The sequence below is a fragment of the Erinaceus europaeus genome, chromosome 12 (genome assembly GCF_950295315.1).
Source record: "Erinaceus europaeus chromosome 12, mEriEur2.1, whole genome shotgun sequence".
NCBI classification, from domain to species: Eukaryota; Metazoa; Chordata; class Mammalia; order Eulipotyphla; family Erinaceidae; genus Erinaceus; species Erinaceus europaeus.
Window position 1 is genome coordinate 44,613,895 of NC_080173.1, and position 24,693 is coordinate 44,638,587.

Here is a 24,693-nt window from a genome sequence, read left to right on the forward strand (position 1 = left end):
AGAAGGCTAGAAATAGACCTACCTTATGACCCTGCAATTCCTCTCCTGGGGATATATCCTAAGGAACCCAACACATCCATCCAAAAAGATCTGTGTACACATATGTTCTTGGCAGCACAATTTGTAATAGCCAAAACCTGGAAGCAACCCAGGTGTCCAACAACAGATGAGTGGCTGAGCAAGTTGTGGTATATATACACAATGGAATACTACTCAGCTGTAAAAAATGGTGACTTCACCGTTTTCAGCCGATCTTGGATGGACCTTGAAAAAATCATGTTGAGTGAAATAAGTCAGAAACAGAAGGATGAATATGGGATGATTTCATTCTCAGGCAGAAGTTGAAAAACAAGATCAGAAAAGAAAACACAAGTCGAACCTGAAATGGAATTGGCGTATAGCACCAAAGTAAAAGACTCTGGGGTGGGTGGGTGGGTGGGTGGTGGGGAGAATACAGATCCATAAAGGATGATAAATGACATAGTGGGGGTTGTATTTTTAAATGGGAAACTGGGGAATGTTATGCATGTACAAACTATTGTATTTACTGTTGAATGTAAAACATTAATTCCTCAATAAATAAATTTAAAAAAGAGAGAGAGAGACAGAGAAACACCTGCAGTACTTGTTTCACCGCTCATGAAGCTTTTCCTTTGCTGGTGGGGCTTACACTTGTTGCAAACACCCATGACCCCACTGCATCTCTAAGTGTGTTGTAAGCAATATCCATCAACCCTCCGCACTCCCCTCCCAAATACACTAAGTCTTGGGGCTTCTGGACCCCAAGGCCCCAGTGATCCGACCCTCTTCGGTGCACACCCTTATAGCCCAAGGTCTGGGAACCCGGGTGGCGCGTTGCTGGTAGGTTGTGCCGGGGTGGGCGGGCGGAGCGTGGCGGTGAGGGGGCGGTGCCCCGAGATGCAGGGTTGAGTGCGGCCTGCAGAGGGCGCTGGCGGCGGCTCCGGGCGGAGACAATCGCTGCGAGCCTCCGCCGCAGCCAGAGCGGGAGCTCGAGCTGCGCGGCGCGGAACAGGGCTGAGCGGGGCCGGCCGCGCGGGGCCGGGGGAGCCCTGGGCCGCTAGGGCCGGCCCGTGCCCCGCGATGCCGCCGCCGAGTGGCCCCGGCGTCCTCGCGCGGCTGCTGCCGCTGCTGGGGCTGCTACTCGGCGGCGCCTCCCGCGCTCCCGGCAAGTCGCCCCCGGAGCCCCCCAGCCCGCAGGGTGAGTCTCGGGCTGGGGGGCAGTGATCGCGGGCCCGCAGCCCCCTCCTTGCGGCGCTCGTGGTTGGGGGCTGATTCCGCTACCCGGCTTTGGGTGGGGGAGCTCGGAGACCTGGGTCGGCGCTGACGGGGGGAAGGAGCGAGACAGCCTGCCGGGTGGGGGTCTCGGAGACACAATGAGGGGGGCGGGGGTCCCCGGGCTCCGCTCCGCCGCCCCCTCCCGCCTTGTTTTCCTCCCTCCGGGTCCGGGAGGCGCTGCTGCCTGAGCCATTGTCTACCGAGGACACCCGCCCAGGGGCGGGCAGGGGCGGGCGCCCGCTCCGCAGCCCCTCGCGGGTCCCTCGCTCCAGACCCGGGCTGGGTGGGGGCGCAAGCGTGAGCTGCCACCCCGGGCCCGGACGGGGGCTGGGCGCCTGCGGGCGCTAGGGCTGAAGGGGGAGGGGAGCAGGGGGAGTGGGTGAGGCCGTGGGCGGATTGACTGCTGGAATGGGGTTCCGTTTGCCTTGGAGCCTGACGGCCCCCCCGTCGCCCCTCCTCCCGGGTTTAGAATTTGGGGTACTCTAAGAGGCGCGGGTTAGCCCATGACGGTGAAGGGGCTGCAGTGGGCGGGGGGCTCTGGAAAAAGGGGTGCATTGTGATTCCCATCTCAAGGCGCATGGCAGGGCTGTGCCCGCGGAGCTATGCTGAGCTGGCTGGCAGTGGCAGCCTGGCTGGGAGGGCAGGTGCCTGGGTCCCCATCCAGCTAGCCTGGGGCCACTCCTGTGCCCAGTTTACCCCAACCGCCCCCCACCCCACCCCACCGCACCATCACAGTGGAAGACGTCCTCTCAGTGCCTCAGCCTGCCAGGGTGGGTGTGTGAGGTAGATGGGGTGGGTTTCTGCAACGAGAGGGTGGGACTCCCCACCTACTTCAGCCCTGCACCCATCTTCCAGGCCCCTACCCCACTACCTCAGCTACTGCCTAGCGCCCATCTCTGGTCTCCCTTTCCAACATAAACCCCACTCTTCACTCCTCACCTCCCCACCTCCCCACCAAGGACCTGGCAGGAAAAGCGGGGGTGGGGTAGTGAGGGGTGTCTGCATCAGGGAAGTGGGGTCCGGAAGAAGGGAGCGGGTCGCATTTCCTCCTGGAATGAGGCAAGACTTAAGCCAGGAGAGGGGCGGATGCTGTGTGGAATGTCAGGCATTGGGCTCCTCAGACCTCAGTCTTCCCTGTGCTTCACAGGAGAAAGGGAGGCTTTGCTGGGTAGGAAGAGGCCTTAGTTTCTCAGGAAGACTCTCCTTGAGTGCTGCACTACACCAGGGGAGGGGGCCCAGGGCATTGGCTGTTACAGAGCCAGGGTAAAGGACTCTGGGGATGCTGGTAAGGGGCCCACTTAGAGAGGGAAAGGGGAGAGAATTAGCTAGGCACCTGCCCACCCCAGCAACCGCCCCCACCCCACAAACACACTTCCCAGATTGACATGGATGTCTCCTTCAGGGCCTTAGCCTGCCCACTCCTGTCCTATTCCCTGGGCCACTCCCCTTCTCTGGGAGTCTGACCCTTGAACCCAAGATATTCCCTCAAATGACCATATTCCAGACTTCTGGGCCTCTTCCCAGCTGCTTCATCCAGCTGTTCCCAGCCAAGGGTAAAGATGGGTGAGTAGCCACGCTCCCCAAACTGCTCAGAATTTATGCCTTGTAGCGGTGGAGGAAGAATGGGGAGAGCTGCCAGTTCCTGGGAGAGCTGGAGAGCAGAAAGGGGTGGAGTGTGTGCACCCACACTGCAGAGTTGGGCCCTGGCCTGGGAAGGGAGGAGGAGTTAGGCCCTGGTGAACAGCTGGATAGGATGCCAGGGGCAGGCGTGGTGCTGGTACTGAGAGGGGAGCCTGAGACAAGACACCTGTCACTGCAGTGTCGTGCTTCGCCCATGAGGCCCTGGCCCAGGCCTCCCCCTTAACACTTGCCTCCAGGCTCTGCCTAACGCTGGACTTGAGTCTAGTAGCCAGTGCTGGGCCCTCTCACTGACTGGACCCCTACTGAGGTCCCTCTGCCTCTGCCTTTCCAGGCCTGACACTACCTCTTAGCAGCACGGGCTGGCTGGTATTATGGTCAAAGAGGCCCTCCTCCCACATCTGTGAAGAATGAGGACAACTCAAAGCCTCACACTCACCCTCCCACCCTGGCCACCCAGGATGCCTGCAGGTCCTTCCTGGCTGTCACTTTGGGTGCCAGTGACAGGGTAGCTAGAAAGCAGAAGAGCTGGATTCCTTCCCAGTCCCTCTGCACAATTTCTCATGGGCCTGGGTCTCCAGGCAGATCTACCTTCCCCTCCCAGGGCCCCAGTTCCCCAGGCTCTCCTGGGAGGAATGAGGGCGTTGCCATGGTGACTGACTTGTAGCTGACCAGTCAGCTGGGAGGGGAGTGGGCAGCCCCTGCCCTGCAAGGGGGATGGGCCCGGTTGTTTGGGTACAGGGATTGGGGTGAGAACCTAAATCTGAAGGGAAATAGGCTTGTGCAAAACATTCTGGGAAGAGGCTGGGTGATGGAATGGCCAAGACTCCAGTGTTCCCTTCAGCTCTGTCCTGGGCGCTCAAGCTCTGACCCAGTCCGTTTTTCTTTCGTGTGTCCAAATGGCTGAATGCTGACCTTCTCCTCTCCAGCTGCAGACCTCTGGCTCTCCATCCTTTTAGTATCAGCCCTCCCTCACACCAGCCAGTGGGTAAGAATTGGCACCTGGAGTTCAGTTCCCAGATATCCCACTGAACTCTTTGAACATCAATTTCTAGATTTGTAAATAGTCTAACAGCATATTTTCTTGAGTCTAATACATCGTCTCTAAGATGACCAATGAGAAAGGGGAAAAAAGATGCTGTTGTCCACTATAATTCTAATCTCAACAATCAGAGGCACAGCCTAAGTTCACAAGTGTCAAAGGATGGGGAAATACATGTGTTAGACATGATAAAACATGGTAACACCTACCTCATAGGCTGATGTGAGGTTTAGAGGAGTACTCTGTGGAAGCTGACTCTTGGGGTTGGGAGACAGCTCACCCAGTAGAGCACACACTTTACCACAAAAGAGGTCCCTGCCACGTCATGGGGACACTATCCAAAGGGAAGCTTCCTGAGTGGTGGGATGGTGCTGCAGTGTTTCTTCATCTCAGTCGCTCCCTCTCTGTCACTCTTTATCTGGGGAAAATAAATAAATGAAACAGTCCACCTGGAGCGTGGAATCATACAGCTGTGAAGTCCTGGCAGCAAAAAACAACAAACTGGTTCTTTTTCTTTCTTTTTTTTTTAAATTTTATTTTTAAAATTTATTTATTTATAAAATGGAAACACTGACAAGACCATAGGATAAGAGGGGTACAGTTCCCACCACCAGAGCTCCGTATCCCACCCCCTCCCCTGATAGCTTTCCTATTCTTTTTTTTTTAATTTTTAATATTTATTTATTTATTCCCTTTTGTTGACCTTGGTTTTTTTTATTGTTGTAGTTATTACTGTTGTTCTTATTGATGTCATCATTGTTGGATAAGACAGAGAAATGGAGAGAGGAGGGGAAGACAGAGAGGGGGAGAGAAAGATAGACACCTGCAGACCTGCTTCACCGCTTGTGAAGCCACTCCCCTGCAGGTGGGGAGCCTTATGCCGGTCCTTGCACTTTGCGCCACGTGCGCTTAACCCGCTGCGCTACTGCCCCACTCCCAGCTTTCCTATTCTTTAGCCCCGTGAGTGTATGGACCCAGGGTCATTATGGGGAACATACTGGTTCTTTTTTAAAATATATATATTTATTTATTTTCCCTTTTGTTGCCCTTGTTGTTGTAGTTATTAATGTTGTTGATGTCGTTGTTGGATAGGACAGAGAGAAATGAAGAGAGGAGCAGAAGACAGAGAGGTAGAGAGAAAGACTTACACCTGCAGACCTGCTTCACCGCCTGTGAAGGGACTCCCCTGCAGGTGGGGAGCCAGGGTTTGAACCGGGATCCTTCTGCAGGTCCTTGCGTTTTGCGCCACGTGCGCTTAACCCGCTGTGCTACCGCCGGACTCCCAACATACTGGTTCTTACAATACCATGTCTAGCCTTGGCTTCAGCTGCTCATGACCCCCATAGCCCTCTCTTCTAATCTTAGCACCCCTGGTTCCCCCACCCCACTTCTCACTCTCCTCCCTCTCCCTCCCACAGAGATCTTGATCAAGGTGCAGGTGTGTGTGAGTGGGGAACTTGTGCCCTTGGCCCGAGCCTCAGTAGATGTGTTTGGGAACCGGATGCTGCTGGCGGCTGGCACCACCGACTCGGAGGGTGTGGCCACACTGCCCCTCAGTTACCGCTTGGGCACCTGGGTGCTGGTCACTGCCGCCCGCCCTGGCTTCCTCACCAACTCTGTGCCCTGGCGTGTTGACAAGCTGCCCTGTGAGTACAGGGGCAGGTGGAGCGGGGAGCAGCTGACCCTATCAACTCCTTCTCAAAATAGGCCTTGGGGGTGGTGGGGGCAGATTGTCTCGGGCAGCTGCTGCCTGGGCTAGTATATGCTGAGGGGCTGAAGTGGGTGATGTCACTGAGATTCAATGGGAGGGCCTGGCCTGGGTGTGTCTGTTTGGGGGGGACCTGTCTCTGGGGCTGATCAGTCCACTCTCCCGCAGTGTATGCATCTGTCAGCCTCTATCTGCTCCCTGAACGGCCGGCCACGCTTATCCTCTATGAGGACCTGGTGCACATCCTCTTGGGCTCTCCTGGTAAGGCACTGCCAGCTCCCCTGCTTAACCCCTCTCCCTACTTCCCAAGAGGTCTGTTTTTTTTTACACATTAGTTGGTTACCCTTAAGGGAAATCACTTAACCTCTCTGAGTTTACATTGGTTAATCTGTAATATGTGGTTAAAAAAAAAAAAGATTTGGGGGCAGGAGTAGATAGCATAATGGTTATGCAAAGAGACTCTCATGCCTGAGACTCCAAAGTCCCAGGTTCAATCCCCTTGCACCACCATAAGCCAGAGCTGAGCAGTGCTCTGGTTAAAAAAAAAAAAAAAAAGATTTTGTCTATTTACGAGAAAAAACTAGAGCTAGAGCGTCACTTTGGTACACGTGATGCCAGGGATCAAACTCCGGACCTCATGCTTAAGCGTCTAAGACCACAGTACCTCCTGGGCTGCCACATGTGGAGACTGATAGTGTCTACATCAAAACTGAAAGAAGAACTAAATAACATCAGATACACCAAGAGAAGTGCGAAAGGTGGCCCATAACTGCTTATTGTTATTGGAGCTTCTCGTGGTTTCCACTTTCCCTCAATGGCCATTCAGAACCCCCACTCCCTCCCATCTGTATCTTCAGTGGATCTTTGTAACTCTCTGTGCACTTACTGGGTGCCAGGATCTCTTAGAAGGCCAAAAGAAGATCAATCCACAGGATTTGGACACACATCAGGTCCAAGGCAGGAGCAGTGACCCTTGTCTGCTGTCAGGTGTTCAGTATCTCTGAGCCAGTGCTTTGAGAAGTGCCTGTGCTGTGCCTGGCACTGTGTAGGGCTGGGGTCAGCCTGGAGGAAGACGAGACCAGTCGGTGCTTGTGGGATCATGGAGAAGTAGGAATAGAGACATGCTGTTCATGCACACTGACAAGCAAAACTGTAGGTCAGCTTCACACAAGATCAAGAAAGCCCTACAAGTGAAAGTAGTCAGCGAAGACTCTGGTGAAGGGGGCTGTGGAACTGAGGATCTCAGGAGCTAAAGGGAACAAAGGTACCAGAGATGCATGGAGGCAGGGCCCGAAGGGGAGTGTGGGGTGCGACCACTGTGCTGGCCTGGCTCTACAGCAGGGGTGCTGGGCGTGCACTGGCTGACGAAGCCGGCAGAAGGGAGGCTCCATCTGGCTCACACTTGGCAGCACAGGGCAGGACAGCCCGCTTCCTGGTTTGTGTCCTTAGCTTGAGTGTTTGCCCTCCAGTTATTCTTGTGTGCCTTTCCTCTCTCTGATTCTGAATCAAAGGCTTTGGGGGCTTCAAAAATATCATATGAGTTTTGGGTTGGCCTGGCTGAAAGCCCTCCCCTGCTCCTGCTGCCTTCAGGGAAAATGCCTTCCCCAAGCTGACAACCACAGGGCCTGGCAATGGGGCCAGCTGCCCTTCCTTCCTGCCTGCCTCCTGTTCACCCCCCCCCCCCCGAGTCACTACTGCCTCTGCCTCCTGGGCCTCTCTCCTGGTGTCCTCCTAGATGCCCTCTCCACTGTCCCTTCCTTAGATGAGTCTTACTTGTCTCACCAGGTTCCAGAGGACTGGGACTGGTGAGGTGGGGGTGGGGAAGTGAATGAGGGTGGTGCTGACACCAGGCACTTGAACTTCAGTCCCACCTAGGACTGTCACCTTGAGCAAGTTTGAGCTCCAGCCTCCATTTCCACATCTGTAAAAATGGGGTTGATGATAAAGGCATCTACCTCAGCTGTGGCTGTACTAGTTACAGGGGTTGAGACATGAACCTGCTCAGAACAGTGCCCAGTTTACCTGAGAAATGCAGCTTAATTTTTTTATTTGTTTTGTTTTAAAATTGTATTTATTTTTGCCACCAAACTTATCTTTGGGGTTTGGTGCCTGCACAATGACTCCACTGCTCCTGATGACCTTTTTTTTTTTCTTTTTTCTTTCTTTTTTGACAGAGACAGAGTGAGATATAAAGGAGAGACACTTGGCAGCACTGCTCCACTGCTTGTGAAGGTTCTCCTTGTGGTGGGGCCCAGGGGCTTGAACCCATGGTGATCATATCCTGGCCCCTGCAGCTATTTTTTTTTAAATTAATTTTATTATCTTTATTTATTTATTGGATAGAGACAGCCAGAAATCAAGAGGGAAGGGGGTGATAGAGAGGGAGGCTTTTATTTTTAAGATTTACTTATTTATGAGAAAGAGCTATACAGAGAGCCAGAGAGAGAAAAGAGAAGGGGGAAGAGCAAACCAGAGCATCACTCTGGCATATGCAGGGTCAGGGATTGAACTCATGACCTCATGTTTGAGAATATAACACATTATTCACTGTGCCACCTCCTGGGCCATGCCTACCATATCTTGAAACTTAGTAAATGTGGGTGCTGGGTGGTAGTGCATCAGGTTAAGCACACATAGTACGAAATGCAAGGACCCGCAGAAGGATCCCAGTTCAAGCCCCTGGCTCCCCACCTGCAGGGGGGTCACCTCACAAGCAGTAAAGCAGGTCTGTAGGTGTCTGTCTTTCTCTCTCCCTCCCTATTTTCTTCCCCCTCTCCTCTCAATTTCTCTCTGTCCTATCCAAAAAACAAATAAAATAAAATGTCCACAGGAATAGTGAATTCATAGTGAAGGCAACAAGCCCCAGTGATAAGCCTAGAAGAAAAAAAAAAAAAAACCTTACTAAATGTTTGTTATTGCCATATTACCATATGGACTGGAATTTTGTTTTTTTAAATTTATTGTTTATTTATTTATATATAAGAAAAGAAGAAAAAAAATCAGACCATCACTTTGGCACATGGAATGCCAAAGATTGAACTTAGGACTGTATGCTTGAAAATCCAAAGCTTTGGGGGCCGGGCAGTAGCACAGCAGGTTAAGCACACATGGTACAAAGTGCAAGGACCAGCGTTAAGTATCCTGGTTTGAGCCCCTGGCTTCCCACCTGCAGGTCAAGCCGAGAAGCAGGTCTGCAGGTATCTATCTTTCTCCCCCTGTCTTCCTCTGTTCTCTGCATTTCTCTCTGTCCTATCCAACAACAATGACAGCAGTAACAACAATAATAACAACAACAATGATAAACAACAAGGGCAACAAAAAGGGAAAAAATAGCCTCCAGAAGCAGTGGATTCATAGTGCAGGCATCAAGCCCTGGCAGTAACGCTGGAGGCAAAAAGAAGGAAGGAAGGAAGGAAGGAAGGAAGGAAGGAAGGAAGGAAGGAAGAAAGAAAGAAAGAAAGAAAGTCCAAAGCTTTATCCACTGTGCCATCTCCTGAGCCTCTCAGACATGGGTTTTAAAATTATTTTGACTAAGATAGTGGCTACTGCAGTAGACAACTGTGTGTGTGTGTGTGTGTGTGTTGTCACCCTTGGTTGGAGGGAACATTAGAACAGAATTCCAGGGGCCAGGCGATGGTGCACCTAGTTAAGCGCTCACATTACAGTGTGCAAGGACCTGGGTTCAAGCCCCTGGTCCCCACCTGCAGGGGGAAACTTTCACGATTGGTGAAGCAGTGCTTCAGGTGTCTCTCTGTCTCTCTTCCTCTCTATCCTCCCTTCCCCTCTCAGTTTCTCTGTCTCCAATAATAAAGAAAGAAAGAAATATAAAAATAAAGAAATAAATACTTTCAATTTTTTAAAATTTGTTTTACTAGAACACAGCTCAGCACTGACTTATGGTGGTGCTGGGAATTGAAACTGGGGCCTTGATGCCTCAGACATTAGTCTTTTTGCATAATCACTTTGCTTTTTCTTTACCAACAAACTAGTAAATTTTTTTAAAAATCATGCCTGAGGCTCTGAGGTCTCAGGTTTAATCCCTGGAACTAACACAAGCCAGAGCCCAGCAGTTCTCTGCTATAAATAAATAAATAAAATTTATAAAGATTTTTAACGGAGTCTGGCGGTAGCGCAGCAGGTTAAGTGCAGGTGGCGCAAAGCGCAAGGACCAGCGTAAGGATCCTAGTTTGAGCCCCTGGCTCCCCACCTGCAGGGGAGTCGCTTCACAAGCGGTGAAGCAGGTCTGCAGTTGTCTTTCTCTCCCTGTCTGTCCTCCCCATCTCTCTCCTTTTCCCTCTGTCCTATCCAAAAATGACGACATCAATAACAACAACAATAATAACTACAACAATAAAACAACAAGGGCAACAAAAGGGAATAAATAAATTTAAAAAAAAGAAAAAAAGATTTTAAAATTTAAAGTCTTGATTCTCAGTAACACAAGCTACATTTCTTTTTTTAAAAGAAACTTTATTTTCCCCCTTTTGTTGCCCTTGTTGTTTATATTTTACTTTTTAAAGATCTATTTATTAATGAGAAAGATAGGAGGAGAGAAAGAATCAGATATCACTGGTACATGTGCTGCCGGGGATTGAATTTGGGACCTCATACTTGAGAGTCCAATGCTTTATCCACTGTGCCACTTCCTGGACCACTTTTTTTTTTTTTTTTTTTACCAGAGCACTGTTCAGCTGTGGTTTATGGTGGTGGTGGTGGTGTGTGTGTGTGTGTGGGGGGGTGGGGTTTGAACATAGGACTTTGCAGCCTTAGGTATGAGAGTCTCTTTGCATAACCATTATGCTATCTACTCCCATCCCACAACCTACATTTCTTCTTTCTTTCTTTCTTTTTTTTTGTAGAATGGAAAAAAAAAGAGAGAATGAAAAAGAAAGAAAAAAAAAAAGAACGGGAGTCGGGCGGTAGCGCAGCAGGTTAAGCGCATGTGGTACAAAGCTCAGGGATCCCGGTTCAAGCCCCCAGCTCCCCACCTGCAGGGGAGTCGCTTCACAGGCGGTGAAGCAGGTCTGCAGGTGTCTTTCTCTCCCCCTCTCTGTCTTCTCCTTCCTCTCTCCATTTCTCTCTGTCCTATCACAACAACAACAACAATAATAACTACAACAACAATAAAAAGACAACAAGGGCAGCAAAAGGGAAAATAAATAAATGAATTAATAAATTAAAAAAAAAAGAACACCATCTCGCATGCCTGAGGCGCTAGAGGTTGCAGGTTCAATCGTGACGCCACTTTATGCCAGAGTTAGAGGTGCTGTGGTTCTCGTCTATGCCTAATTTTCTCACTTGTAGAAAATGATAAATAAATCTTACTTTTTTTTTAAATAAAATGCTAATGGATACCACAATGGACAGACCAAGTTCCTAGATCATGAACTTGAAGGCAGGGGATTGTAAGTGTGGCTTCATCATTTTGTAGCCCTTGCACTTAGTACAGTACCGGCAACATATTAGATAATAACTGTTAGAGGACCTGAACCTTATTGTAAGTGTTACCACAAAAACTGTTTCAGAAAGAGCAAGTAACATGCCAAGGATCACAGGGCCAGGGCTAGATTTCAGAGTAACGTCCTCCAACTGCTGTTCTGTCCCCAAGTCACCACCAGCCCTGTTCTTCCCACTTGCTTACCTGACCCAGTGGCTTGTCTGGGACCAGGCTATAGTAGTTTCTTTCTCCACCCAGGTGCCCGGTCCCAGCCCTGGGTGCAGTTCCAGCGCCGGGCTGCTCGCCTGCCGGTCAGCTCCACCTACAGCCAGCTCTGGGCCTCGCTCACACCTGCCAGCACCCAACAGGAAATGCGGGCCTTCCCAGCCTTCCTGGGCACTGAAGCATCCAGCTCAGGTATGCCGAGCCCCAGGCATGCTTCATGTCCCCTTTGGCCACCCAGCACCCAAGAGTCTAGGGGGCCAGTGTCTGTGTTGTTTCTGGAGAGAGGACTAGACACTATCCCATCCAGGCAGGGAAAGCCTCTGGGCCTGAAAGCGTAGATCTCATGGAAAAGGCTAGTGCCAAGTGTGTAGCCCTCTTTCCCTCTTGCTGCCTCTCAGCCCAAGCTCTTGCTGGGAAGATTCATTCATCAGTGGACAGGAGGACATGAGGTCTTCATAGACTTGGCCCTTAGCCCTTCTCCCTTCTCCCTAGGCAATGGCTCCTGGCTGGAACTGATGCCCCTGGCTGCTGTGAGTGTGCACCTGCTGACAGGTAATGGGACAGAGGTGCCACTCTCAGGCCCTGTTCACCTGTCCTTGCCTGTGCCCTCGGAGCCTCGTGCCCTCACTGTGGGCACCAGCATTCCAGCCTGGAGGTTTGACCCCAAGAGTGGTGAGTGCCTTGGTGCTATAGGTGCTGCAGGTTTATAGGGGAAGATGGGGCTCAGAGGGGGGACACTGAGTCTGGCGAAACCCCTATCCCTCTCAGGATTGTGGGTACGCAATGGCACTGGCGTGATCCGGAAGGAAGGCCGACAGCTCTACTGGACTTTCATCTCTTCCCAGTTGGGCTACTGGGCGGCTGCCATGGCCTCCCCCACGACTGGTGAGAGCCAAGGGAGCCTTAGGGATGGGGAATAAAGGGGGAGGAGGGAGGCTGGGAGAACTGACTCCTTCTGACAGTGGTGGGATGGCCTCTCCTACCTGTATTGCTAAGCCCTTGCCTGGCACAGGGCTGGTCACCATCACTTCAGGCATCCAAGACATTGGCACCTACCACACCATCTTCCTGCTCACCATCCTGGCAGCCCTGGCCCTGCTGGTGCTCATTCTACTGTGTCTGCTCATCTACTACTGCCGGTAAGTGGGCCTCCCAACATACCCCCCCACTAGCTTTTACACCCCTTGTCACCTCTCATCCCAGGCACAAACTGAGGCCTGCTCTATGCCTGGTCTTGTACTGGGTGCTGAGACCCCAAATATGTGTAAAACATGATGCTAATCCTCAAGGTGCAAACAGGAAAACACTGAGTATAACAAGACAAGGATTGAAAGACTGTTAATTTAAGAGAAGGGGTAAGGGGAGCACAGCCTGCAGCCCAGCTTTCACTTCCAAAGGACCTGGGACTGCGCCTGGGTAGCCTCCTCTGGGGCTCTGGCTGCTCCTCCAACAGGGAAGGAATGGACCCATATGGGCATAGCTGCTTCCCAAGCTTGCTTGCTTTTTTGTTTTAAATATTTATTTATTGGATAGACAACCAGATATCAAAGGGTGGTGATAAAGACAGAGGCAAACCTGCAACACCGCTTCACCACTCGTGAAGCTTTCCTCTTGCAGGTGGGGCCCTGGGGTTCGAACCGGAGCCCTTGCACATTGTAACATGGGCGCTTAAACAGGTGCGCCACTATCTGACCCCCTCCCCCTTGCTTGCTGTGTAATAAAAAATGTATTTATTCACTGATGAGAAAGTGGAGAGAACCAGAGCTTCACTCTGGCACATGCGATGCTGGGGATCGAACTCAGGACCTCATGTTGGAGAGTTCAACGCTTTATCCACTATACCCCTGCCTGGGCCACGACCCAAGCTTCCTCTCACCCCCCTCCCAGGACTCCCCAGGACTCTCCTAGGCACCCCAGCATCTCTCCCGAGCCCCTGGCATTCAGTTGACTGCCGCTCTGGCCCCACTCTCTCCTGAGAGTCCCTGTCTGCCCCTCTTGTGCAGGAGGCGCTGCCTGAAGCCCAGGCAACAGCACCGCAAGCTGCAGCTCTCCGGGCCCAACGACGCTAACAAACGAGACCAGGCCACCTCCATGTCCCAGCTCCACCTTATCTGCGGGGGGCCCCTGGAGCCCACCCCGTCCGGCGACCCCGAGGCTCCGCCCCCAGGCCCGCTGCACTCGGCCTTCTCCAGCTCCCGGGACCTGGCCTCCTCCCGCGACGACTTCTTCCGCGCCAAGCCGCGCCCCGCCAGCCGCCCGGCCGCAGAGCCCGCGGGTACCCGCGGGGCCGAGGGCGCCGGGCTCAAGGGCGCGCGTTCCGTCGAGGGCCCCGGCGGGCTGGAGCCCGGCCTGGAGGAGTATCGGCGGGGGCCCTCGGGGGGCGCGGCCTTCCTGCACGAGCCGCCCTCGCCCCCGCCGCCCTTCGAGCACTACCTGGGCCACAAGGGGGCGGCCGAGAGCAAGACGCCCGACTTCCTGCTGTCGCAGTCGGTGGACCAGCTGTCGCGGCCGCCGTCGCTCAGCCAGCCGGGCCAGCTCATCTTCTGCGGCTCCATCGATCACCTCAAGGACAGTGTCTACCGCAACGTCATGCCCACCCTGGTGATCCCCGCGCACTACGTGCGCCTGGGCGGCGAGGCGGGCGCCGCGGGGCCGGGCGACGAGGCGGCCCCGCCCGAGGGCCCCGTTCCGGGCCCCGCGCGCCCGTTCCCGCAGCCCGACCCGCAGCGCCCGCTGATGCCCGGCCACTCGGGCGCGGGGGGCGAGGCGGGCGGCGGCGAGGGCTGGGGCGGCGGGCGCTCGGCGCCGGTCAGCGGCTCGGTCACCATCCCGGTGCTGTTCAACGAGTCCACCATGGCGCAGCTCAACGGCGAGCTGCAGGCGCTGACCGAGAAGAAGCTGCTGGAACTGGGTGTGAAGCCTCACCCGCGCGCCTGGTTCGTGTCCCTCGACGGCCGCTCCAATTCGCAGGTGCGCCACTCCTACATCGACCTGCAGGCGGGCGGCGGCGGCCGCAGCACCGACGCCAGCCTGGACTCCGGCGTCGACGTGCACGAGGCGCGGCCCGCGCGCCGCCGACCCCTCCGGGAGGAGCGGGAGCGCCCCCAGCTGGCCGCCCCGCCGCCCGCGCCCCCGCGCCTGGCGCTCAGCGAGGACACGGAGCCCAGCAGCAGCGAGAGCCGCACGGGCCTCTGCTCCCCGGAGGACAACTCGCTGACGCCGCTGCTGGACGAGGTGGCGGCGCCCGAGGGCCGGGCCGCCACGGTGCCCCGGGGCCGGGGCCGCAGCCGCGGGGACAGCTCCCGCAGCAGCGCCAGCGAGCTGCGGCGCGACTCGCTCACCAGCCCCGAGGACGAGCTGGGGGCCGAGGCTGGCGACGAGGCGGGTGACAAGAAGAGCCCGTGGCAGCGGCGGGAGGAGCGGCCGCTGATGGTGTTCAACGTCAAGTAGCCGGCGGCCCCAGGTGCGGTCCCGGCCTGGCCCGGCCCGCCGCAGCTGCGGGTGGCGGGTTCACTCCAAGCCCCGCCCCCACGCGGAGAGGCGCCCAGGGCTGGGCGGCGGCGGGTGCAGGCTGAGGTCCTGGGAGGGGCCCAGGCCTGCCTCCACGAGGGAGGTGGGAGGTGTGGGGGAGGAGGGCTGGGTGGGGGGAAGCTGTGCCTGTATGCGGGGCTGTACATAGAAAGTTCTATTGTGGAAGCAGGAGGGGCAACCTATCCTCAGCTGCTGGTGTGAGGGCTGGGAAGGGAGGGGCACTGAGGACCCCTGGGCGGGAGTGGGGGGTGCTGCTTGCTGATCATCCCCTCTGGGCTCGGGCATGGCAGGGCTGGTGGCAGGGGCGGCTCTGGGGACTGGGGGATCACGTGCTGGGGTCACTGGGCAACAGCAAATATACACAAGAGGTGAGATGAGTGCCGTGTGTCTTTGTGGAGCAGGACAAGGTGAGCCTTGCATGCCAGTCCCTAGGCAGGGCGGCCCAATCAGACACTATTGAGAAAGTGTACAAACTCTTTAATAGAGTATACATATACACATACACACACTCACACTGGTGGGGCAGAGGCAGCACCTGGCCACAGGGGCACAGAAACCAGGGTGGCAGCTTGTGATGTGGCTTTTGCCACAGTTCCCTTCCTGACAGGGAAGACCTTAGGTTAAGGCCCCTTTGCCCACTGTAGGTTTGGAGTGTGGGGCACTCAGAACAGAGAGGTCCAGGAGAATCTGGTGGGTGGGGGAAAGGTGGTGGAGAGGCCTGAGCAGTGGGCATCCTTGAGCAAGGCCTCAAGGGTAGAGTGTCTTCAGTCCTCGGTCCTCATAGCAGCTGTCTCCGGGTGGGTCCCTCAAAGAGTATCCCAGCGTAGGGTCTCTCTGAGACACTTGGTGCCCTTGGCCCGGCAGTGGAAGCCAGCAGGACAGCAGTGGCGCTTATCTGCACAGCAGACTCCCTGGATGGTCAGAACAGGCAGACACAGCTGGAGCTGAACTGTGCCCAGCTCTCAGGCCAGCGTGGGCGGGGGGGAGAGGGTGGCACTGACCTGGCGATAGGGACAGCAGGCCCAGCCCCCATGACTATCCTGGCAGCAGGTCTGGTTGTCGTGGCAGAAGTGCCCGGCACTGCACTCCACATCCCCTACCCCCACAAGTGGGCTGTGGGCCAGGGGGGCAGGCTGGGTTGAGTCTACCTCCTTTTCACAGGACCGAGCCTTCACATTGCAGGTATACCCTGATGGGCAGCAGTGCTGGCGGTCCTCACAGCACACAGCCTGAGGGGACAGGTTGCATCAAACACTACCCCTTCTAGTGACCTGGGAGGTGGCACAGTGGATAAAGCACTAGACTCTCAAATATAAGGTCTTGAGTCCAATCTCTGGCGTCAAATGTGCCAGAGTGATGCTGTGGTTCTTTCCCCCCTTATAAGTAAATAAAACAGCTCAGGTGGGGGCACTGTGTATAAAGTATTGGACTCTCAGGCATAAGGTTCTGAGTTTGGTCCCTGGCAATGTATGTGTCAGAGTGATGCTCTGATGTTCTCTCAAGTAAATAAATATGTCACAGAAAATAGAAATGTCAGGCAGTGACATATCTGGTAGAGTGTGCACCTGTTACAACATGTAAGGACCTGAGTTCAAGCCCCTGGTCTGCACTGGAAGGGAGAAAGCTTCATGAGTGGCAAAACAGTGATGCAGGTGTGTATCTCTCCTTCCCCTTTCAGTTTTTGCCTCTCTATCCAATAAATAAACATTTTTTTAAAGACACCCCCCCATAACTCCCCTATTCAGGAGTAAGCAGGTAGGTACTCACATGGGGCAGCTGGCAGCAGGCCCAGCCTCTACTCAGGCTTGGGCAGCAGGTCTGTCCCACGGGGCAGCTGGTATGCTGGTCACAGCCCATGTCCCTGGGATGGGATGCTTGGTGGGCAGGCACCTTCTCCAGTGCAGTCATCACCTTGTGCCCCCTCTGACAATGCCCCTCAGCAGTGCACGTGTAGCCCTGGGGGCAGCAGTGCTGGTGATTGGGGCAGCAGACAGCCTTGGGAGGGGGGGGAGGGGTTGTAGAAAAAGGTGATCTAGGTAGCCATTGTGGGACGGAGCCCAGAATTCCTCCCCACCCACCTTCTGTTCATGACTCTATCAGGGCTGCTGTGCCAGCCATGGGCCAGGCAGGGACAGAAGAGTGAGGCCACAAGTCTAGCCACCTGCCCAGGGCAAGACTCTGACCCCCTCCCTCAGGGGCCAACCCCCAGCCACGCACCTCTGGGACAGGACAGCAGCCCCACTTCCCAGATGCTAGCCGACAACAGGTATTGTTAGGGGGACATCGAGTGACATCATCACAGGAGACATCAGTGCCCACAGCTTGTGGCTTCTGCAGCCTGACACGGGCTGGGGCCTGCTCTATCCAGGCCACCTCGTGGGTCCCCTGCTCACAGGTGCCCTTCTCCGTGTTACACTGAAACCCTGATGGGCAGCAGTGCACATGGTCATCACAGCAGACAGCCTAGGATAAGGAAAGAGGGGACAGTGAGCTGGGGGCCTAGCTGGCTGCTGCCCCCAACTCAGCTGCCCATTCACCACTCCTGGATACCTGGACAAAAGGGCAACAGCCCCACGCCCCCGACTGGAGGCGACAGCAGGTGTAGTCATCGGGGCAGCTCACCTCCATGTCACACTTTACTTCCCACACTGTGAGGGAGGTGAGGGGGACAAGTCAACAGTGACACTAGAGACCCCATGGTAGCCAGCCTTTGCCATCTCCACAGTTGGAGCTGGACACCAGGCCGCCCCAGTGTGGAGGGAAAGGCCCTGCCCCCCATGTGGCCACCAGTGACCCAGCCCAGCATCTGTGATAGAGAGCAGCTTCTGGGGTGCATGTGAAGGGGGTACCTATGCCTGGTACCTGTACGTGCTGGAAACTTGGTGAGCAGATCTGTAGCATTGTCCTTGGAGAGGCACTTACTCTGGGCCAGGTCACACACAGTGTCCTGGGGACAGCAGTGCAGGTGGTCGGCACAGCAAATGGCCTGGGTGGGGATGGGAGCCACCAGTGACTTCCCTTCTCAGAGGGGTCCAGGGAGCAGGCAGCAGTAGGCACTGCAGCAGTCCTCCACTAGGGGGCGCCATCAGCCTTTAGCAGCCAAGCTCCCGCAACATGCTGGTAGGTCCCTCTTACTGAAGTCTCTGCCCTAGGTCTCTGCCCCTCACTCACGTTGGGTATTGGGCAGCAACCATACTTCCCAGTAGGCAGCTTACAGCAGGTGGAACCATCACGGCACTGGGAGCGCCCATCAGGGCACATTATAGCTGGAAGGGGAAAGGCATGAGAGCAGCCAGGCTGGAGGGGGCTTTCCCCAGCTGGGAGCCATGTGAGTGCTCTTCTCACTCCCAGTCCCACCTCACCTGCCCTAACATTCCTCTGTGCCAGGACCTTCTTTGCCAGGGGGAAGGTGCCTGTGGGCGTGAGACAGCGGCCATGAGACAGGTCACAGGAGGTGCCGTGTGGACAGCAATGCACCTTGTCGTCACAGCAAGTAGCCTAAGGAGAGGCAATCTCCACTCCATCTATGTCCTTCCAAGACACACACCATTTCCCTACTGCCCACCGCTCTCCCATCACCCCAAACCTCTACCTGGGGCATGGGGCAGCATCCCCAGGAGCCATCTGGCATGGGGCAGCATGTGGAAGAGTTGGGGCATTCAAACTGGCTATCAGGGCACTGGACGGCACCCAGAAGGTCAGTATCTGTGGAAGGGGACAGAAAAATCCAGCATTCCCCCATCCATCAAGTGACAGCCCTTCACCCCTCACTCAAGGAGCTACTGGTACCAAGGCTGGAGAGCTGGAGAGTTGGCACAAGGACTGAATGACTCCTCAGGCTCCCAAACCGCTCTCCCCATCCCTGTCTCAGGATTATGTCCAGGGCAGAGCAGCCATTGACAGCGAGTTGGCACTAAATTACCACAGCTTGGCCTCTCCTTCCACCCCTCGCCACTAGATCTGGCCACAGACCTGGAGTCCTGCCTTCTCTCCTGGCCCCCTGCCAGCCCCAGTGCTGCCCCTCTGTCCAGAGCAAGGAGTTTGCTTAGTGCAGGTACTCCATGAATGTGAATAAGGGCACAATGGCATGATGGGGCCACCCAGCTGGCTGGGCTTCAGGGTGTTTCAGGCTCTCTGTGCTGCCTGCCTGCGTGCCCTCCATCCAACCCCACACTGCACCTGATCCTCGGAAGCAGGACTGCCCGTCGGCACTGCAGTGGAAACCCCGGGGGCAGCAGTGGTGCCCATCCCCGCACGCCACGGCCTATGGGACACAGAAATGGCTGCTTTGGCCAGGTTCTACCTGGAATGGGGAGAGTGCAGCAATGATGTAATGGCAGATTTGAACCTCTCTATTAAGGGGATGGCACTCTCACCTCTGGGAATGGGCAGCAACTAGAAGTTCCTGACACAGTGAAGATACAGGAGTAGCCAGCAGGGCACTGGCCATCAATCTGGCAGGGTCTCCCCACATGCCAGCTCAGCGTGGAGGGCCATTTGTCCTGCAAAGAGAAAGTGTACACAGAAGGGTCTGAGCCTGCCCCCTTCCTCTGGCCAGTCCAGACTCTCTGGGAAATCCCAGACCACCTGCTCTTGCCTGGGTTGAGGGACACTCACCAGGACTGGGTTGCAGCAGCTGTAGCCAGCTCCTCCTGGGTCCAGGCAGCAGGCCACAGGACAGAGCTGACCATCTGGGCACTGTGTTCCAGCCACCAGCCCTGCCACTAAGGCCACCCAGCTCACCAGGGTCCACATAGTCCACCTGTAACATACAAAATCAAGAGGCATTTGTGCACATACCACCCTTGGTTCTGGGGCTAGTTACACTCCCCACCCCCCAGCCAGGGTCTGGGACTATTTCAGGTCCTTACACATATCTTGTGTATGTCACACACGCAGTGTGAGTGCTCCCATGGGCACTGTCACCACTATGAGCCCATGTGTGAATCTGGGTCTCTAGCATATGGCCTAATGCCCAAGTCTCTGTGTGAGAATCACGAAGGTCTGTGGCTTTTGTGGGCCTGATTTGTGGGGACATGGGTCTGACTTTGGGGACTAGGGGGACAGCCATGGGAGAACATGGCTGGGGGATAAGCGATCCCTTCCAAGAAAAACAAGCGTTCAGTTTCCCCAGCCAGCTCCTCCAGACACTTCCTCCCCTCAATGCGGTGTTCGCACCTGCTCCCTGCAAAGGTTGGTGGGGGGAGGCAGGGAGGACAGATCATATGATGACATGGGAAACCACAGAGTTGAGAAAGTTATGAAAAGGGAAGTGTGACGGTCAGTGCAGTCTAGGCTGCCTCTCCCACAAGCTAGTCACTGCCTCCCCACTGACTTTCCCTCCCCACCTAGGAAGGGACAAACAGCCTTTGTGATACTTGTGTTCTGTGGGTCCCCCATCACCACCAGGCCCTTTCAAGCCCCCCAGATGTACCATCCACTAATGTTGGAAACTCAAGCTGCACATGGAGAGAGACCATATATGCCTCCTTGGCAGCAGTGAGCAGAAGGAATCAAGCCCTCATTTCTGTGGGGAGCACCCTTTCACTTCCTAAACAGCTCTTCCCCCAAGCTCAGCCAGTCCCACTAGTTCAGTCAGGCAGTCCTGGACATGTTACCCTGGTGGGGGGGGGGGGGCAAAACCAGTAATGTTTGCTGAGCCTCTTGGGAGCCAGTTATATCATTCTACGTTATTTTCTCTCTTCTTTGCCACAACCATGCAGAGCAGTAATTACTGCCTGTAGTGTTCAAAGGAGGAAGCTGGGACTCAGAGATGTTAAGTCACATGCCCATGACACACACCAGGCCCACTTGAATGCTCCAGAGCCTGCTGGGCCTGGGTTCATGTCTCAGATGGCACCATGGCATTGCCCAGGAGCAGACCCCCAACCCCAGGAGGACAGCGTCCCAAGGCTCAAGCAGAGGGAAGAAGGGTTTATTGTGGGCTGAGGACATAGCATAGAGGTTATACAAAAGACTTTAATACCTAAGGGTCTAAGGTCCCAGGTTCAATCTCCACAAATCAAAGTTGAGCAGTGCTCTGGTCTCTCTTTCTCATTAATAAATACATAAAATATTTTAAAACAGAAGGAGGAGGAGAGGAGGAGGAGGAAAGCTTACTAGGTAGGTGGGCCAGGCAAAACAGAAATGGGAAGTGCAGGGCTGGCAAAGCAGTTCACCTGGACAGTGCACTGCTTTGGATGTGCACAACCCAGCTTCCAGCCTGGTCCCTACCACACTGGAGGAAGCTTTGGTGCTGTGGTCTCGTCCTCTCTGTATCTCTCTATCTGAAAAAGTCAATCCAGAGCAGTAAAATCATGGCAATGGGGAGTCGGGCTGTAGCGCAGCGGGTTAAGCGCAGGTGGCGCTAAGCACAAGGACCTGCATAAGGATCCTGGTTCAAGCCCCCGGCTCCCCACCTGCAGGGGAGTCGCTTCACAAGCGGTGAAGCAGGTCTGCAGGTGTCTATCTTTCTCTCCCTCTCTCTGTCTTCCCCTCCTCTCTCCATTTCTCTCTGTCCTATCCAACAACAATGACAACAATAATAACTACAACAATAAAACAACAAGGGCAACAAAAGGGAATAAATAAATAAATATAAAAAAATCATGGCAATGACAAGAGAAGAGAGGGGAAAAGGAAAAGAGAAAGAGAAGGAAGGGGGGCCTGGTGGTGGTGCACCTGGTTGAGCACACATGTTACATACAGTGTACAAGGACCTAGGTTCGAGCCTCTAGTCCCCACCTGCAGGGGGTAAGCTTTGCAAGCAGTGAAGCAGGTTTGCAGGTGTCTCTCTGTCTCTCTCCCTCTCTATCACCCCTCCCCTCTCAATTTCTGGCAGTCTCTATCCAATAAATAAATAAAGATAATAATCAAAAAATTTTTTAAAAAAGAGAGAAGGGAGGAAGAGGCAGTGCAGGGGCTGCCTGGATTCGGCACTTGAGTCCCAGTCCTAGAATTGTCACTGCTGATTGTTTGAAGCTGCTCCTGGTCTCTGGACCTCAGTTCCTGGTGAATACATGTGTTCATACAGCTGGGAGTGGGGGAGGTTTGCCTGGCACGCTCACAACCTTTCTACCTCCGCTGGCTTCCCTCGTGCCTCCTTCTCTAGTTCAAATACCATCCCCAAGTGGTGCACCCAGTTGAGTGCACATGTTAGAATGTATAAAAACCTGTGGTCCAGGAGGGGGCGCAGTGGATAACACATTGGACTCTCCAGCATGAGGTCCAAAGTTCAATCCTCAGCAGCACATGTACCAGAATGATGTCTAGTTCTTTCTCTCTTTCCTCCTATCTATCTTTCTCATAAATAAAAAAAAATAAAATAAATAAATAAACAAAATCTTTAAAAGAGGGAGTCGGGCGGTAGCGCAGCGGGTTAAGTGTACGTGGCGCAAAGCGCAAGGACCTGCGTAAGGATCCGGATTCGAGCCCCCAGTTCCCCACCTGCAGGGGAGTCGCTTCACTAGCGGTGAAGCAGGTCTGCAGGTGTCTATCATTCTCTCCCCCTCTCTGTCTCTCCTCCTCTCTCCATTTCTCTCTGTCCTATTCAACAACGACGGCATCAATAATAACAATAATAACTACAACAATAAAACAAGGGCGACAAAAGGGAATAAATAAGTAAATATTTTTAAAAATCTTTAAAAAATACACAACTAGGGTTCAAGCTGCCAATCCCTACTTGCAGTGGGGAAGCTTCGCAAGTGGTGGAGCAGTGCTACGGTTGTCTATCCCCCCCTTGATTTCTCTATCAAATAAAATAAAACAAAATAAAGGAAAATACCATCCTCAGAGGGCTATCTCCTGATCAAAGCAGGATGAAGACTGGTACTGGTCCACCGCCCTCTTCACCCTCTCCCAAGCTAATGCTTCGCTACAGCTGGCTCCACCGTCTTGCCATGACCAAACCGCAACTTTCTGCAGGTGTCCAACCGCTGCCCTGCCTTAGGCCACAAATGCTGTTCTGTCTGCGTACATCTCAGATCACTTTGCACTCTAGCGACTGGTGTATGAATATTTCCTTCCTGAGTATCCTGAGGCTGTGTTCTTACTGAACACGCACAAGCACACGCACACGGTGCAGGGAAGCGGTGGGTAAATTCCTCTCAATCAAACCACACTGCCACAGTAGACAGAGGACAGGGTTGTCTTCAGGCCCCCAGCTCCAATCTTCCACTAGGTGGCACTTTCCCCCCGCCCCCCAGTGCCAAGGATGAGATAGATTTCCAAAATGTGACCCAACCACAACTGCAAATGTGCAAGGAAAAGTGGCGGGGAGAAGCGGAAGTCAGCTGTTCCTACCCCACCCCACCCCCCACCGGAGGAAGTAAAGGACGGCAGAACCCACAAGGGTTTCAATCACCACTTCAAGTTCCCACTACCTCTGCGGAGGCAGGGGTCTCAGGCCCCACTCTCAGTCCTCTGGACAGAGGGACAAGGGCGGGCAACACTCTTGCTCAGTCTGTGAGCTCCGAGACGCCCTCTGTCCAACACCTCCCACCACCAAAAGTGGAAAGAAGAGGAACTGATAGGGGGGTGAGGGTGGGGGCGGAGCCGGCTCAAGAATGGAGCGGTCCCTGCTTAGGGGAAAGAGGCTGCCGCTACCAGAGATGCTGGCGAGAAAGTCCCCTTGCAATCGTTGTCACAGCCATGATTGCTCCTGCTCCCTCCCCATAAATCTCCTTCCAGTGCACCAGAAACCCGAAAGGAGTTGCTGTAAGCGACTATCCTCTGGTCTCCTAGCTGAGACTAGACGAACCTCAATCCCCCACAGCCCTCTGGCTGAGCCCACCGGGAAGCCGCGAACCCGGGGTGTGCGCCGAAGCCTTACCTGCGCGGGGTCCTAGCTCCTGGCCAGCAGCCGCCGGACAGCTCGGAAACTCGAGTCTCTCCATGAGATGGCCCGCCCATCTCGGTTCCCATTGGCCAAATGTCCATAGTGTCGCTCTCCCATTGGTTACTCGTGATGTAGAGGCGGGGCCAGGCCAGATGCTGCGCTTCTTTCTTACTCAATTCGTTCTGCTCCCTCCCTTCCTCTCTCTGATTTCTAGGGATCATGTGATTGGAGAATCATGTGATGCCCTGGCCTGCTCGGCCCTTGGGTGAGTTGACTGACTGATCGCCTCCTACTTCTCTGTGGCTCTCGGTGCAGTTGGCCAGCTGGGAGGCTTCGCCTAAGGACGTTTACAGCCTAGACGTTGTGTCCTTAAAAGTTGTAATAAAAGTAATTTTAAAAAAGTTGTAATAAAGGATGTTTTTAGGCTGTTCGCCTCTAGATTTGGGAAAAGTGTGCATCCTGTTTCTATTCTCTTCAGCAAACTCAGGTTAAATGCCAGGCATCCAGGTTCTGAAGGTGCTCGATGGAGTGTCCTGAGGACCTTTTTCTCACCGTGTTCACGGGGAGGTGGAGGATAGAGAAGATTCACGTCCGTGTGTCAGGTGCAGTCGCTGTGTATGGAGAAAGGCAACACTCTATGTGGGGAGCAAATATTGCATCTTGGGGGAAATATTTTTGAACTGAGTCCTAGAGAAGTGGCTGGCTGGCTGGCTGGGAAAGCATCCTTTGGTAGAGATTAAATGCCAAGTTAAATTCGAAGTGAAGTAAGGAGTTTAGTGGTCGGGGAGGTGGCGCATTGGGAAATGCACTGGACTCTCAAGCATGCGGTCCTGAGTTCGACTCCAGACAGCACATGTACCAGAGTGATGACTATTCTTACTCTCTCTCTCTTCCTATCCCTCTCATTGATAAATAAATATTTAAAAAAGAAATAAGTAGGTTAAAAACAACTACTTTTTTTGGAGTACTTTTTTTTT

At 54.2% G+C, this 24,693-nt stretch overlaps 2 protein-coding genes across 3 annotated transcripts; one reads left to right on the forward strand and one right to left on the reverse strand.

Annotated features, from left to right (window-relative positions):
* The first annotated feature begins 969 nt into the window (after positions 1–969).
* On the forward strand, positions 970–15,345 carry FAM171A2 (family with sequence similarity 171 member A2). Its single transcript, XM_060203373.1, has 8 exons — positions 970–1,219; positions 5,395–5,622; positions 5,853–5,945; positions 11,380–11,538; positions 11,839–12,018; positions 12,115–12,231; positions 12,359–12,485; positions 13,350–15,345. The coding sequence occupies exons 1-8, from the start codon at positions 1,102–1,104 to the stop codon at positions 14,794–14,796; spliced, it is 2,469 nt and encodes an 822-aa protein (XP_060059356.1). The 5' UTR covers positions 970–1,101; the 3' UTR covers positions 14,797–15,345.
* GRN (granulin precursor) lies at positions 15,340–23,853 on the reverse strand. 2 transcript variants are annotated; one of them, XM_016192017.2, is made up of 13 exons: positions 23,711–23,853; positions 19,495–19,639; positions 19,254–19,379; positions 19,057–19,141; positions 18,470–18,582; positions 18,240–18,375; positions 18,049–18,143; positions 17,740–17,824; positions 17,428–17,525; positions 17,095–17,340; positions 16,645–16,872; positions 15,879–16,106; positions 15,340–15,788 (listed from the first exon to the last, which is right to left on the reverse strand). In XM_016192017.2, exons 1-13 carry the CDS (start codon positions 23,815–23,817, stop codon positions 15,684–15,686), a joined length of 1,797 nt encoding a protein of 598 aa, XP_016047503.2. In that variant the 5' UTR covers positions 23,818–23,853; the 3' UTR covers positions 15,340–15,683. The 2 variants fall into 2 exon arrangements, with proteins under 2 accessions (XP_016047503.2, XP_007531880.2); XM_007531818.3 differs by having other exon boundaries at positions 17,740–17,863.
* Positions 23,854–24,693: the final 840 nt, after the last annotated feature.

Excerpts from the sequence above, each read along its gene's own strand:
- FAM171A2 (XM_060203373.1), top strand. The coding sequence starts at position 1,102 with ATGCCGCCGCCGAGTGGCCCCGGCGTCCTCGCGCGGCTGCTGCCGCTG. Across the intron at positions 11,539-11,838 it reads CACTGAAGCATCCAGCTCAG|GCAATGGCTCCTGGCTGGAA; the intron begins GTATGCCGAGCC and ends CCTTCTCCCTAG. Across the intron at positions 12,232-12,358 it reads CATGGCCTCCCCCACGACTG|GGCTGGTCACCATCACTTCA; the intron begins GTGAGAGCCAAG and ends TGCCTGGCACAG.
- GRN (XM_007531818.3), bottom strand. The coding sequence starts at position 23,817 with ATGGACATTTGGCCAATGGGAACCGAGATGGGCGGGCCATCTCATGGA. Across the intron at positions 18,144-18,239 it reads ACAGAGGAATGTTAGGGCAG|CTATAATGTGCCCTGATGGG; the intron begins GTGAGGTGGGAC and ends TTCCCCTTCCAG. Across the intron at positions 17,864-18,048 it reads GTTGCTGCCCAATACCCAAC|GCCATTTGCTGTGCCGACCA; the intron begins GTGAGTGAGGGG and ends ATCCCCACCCAG.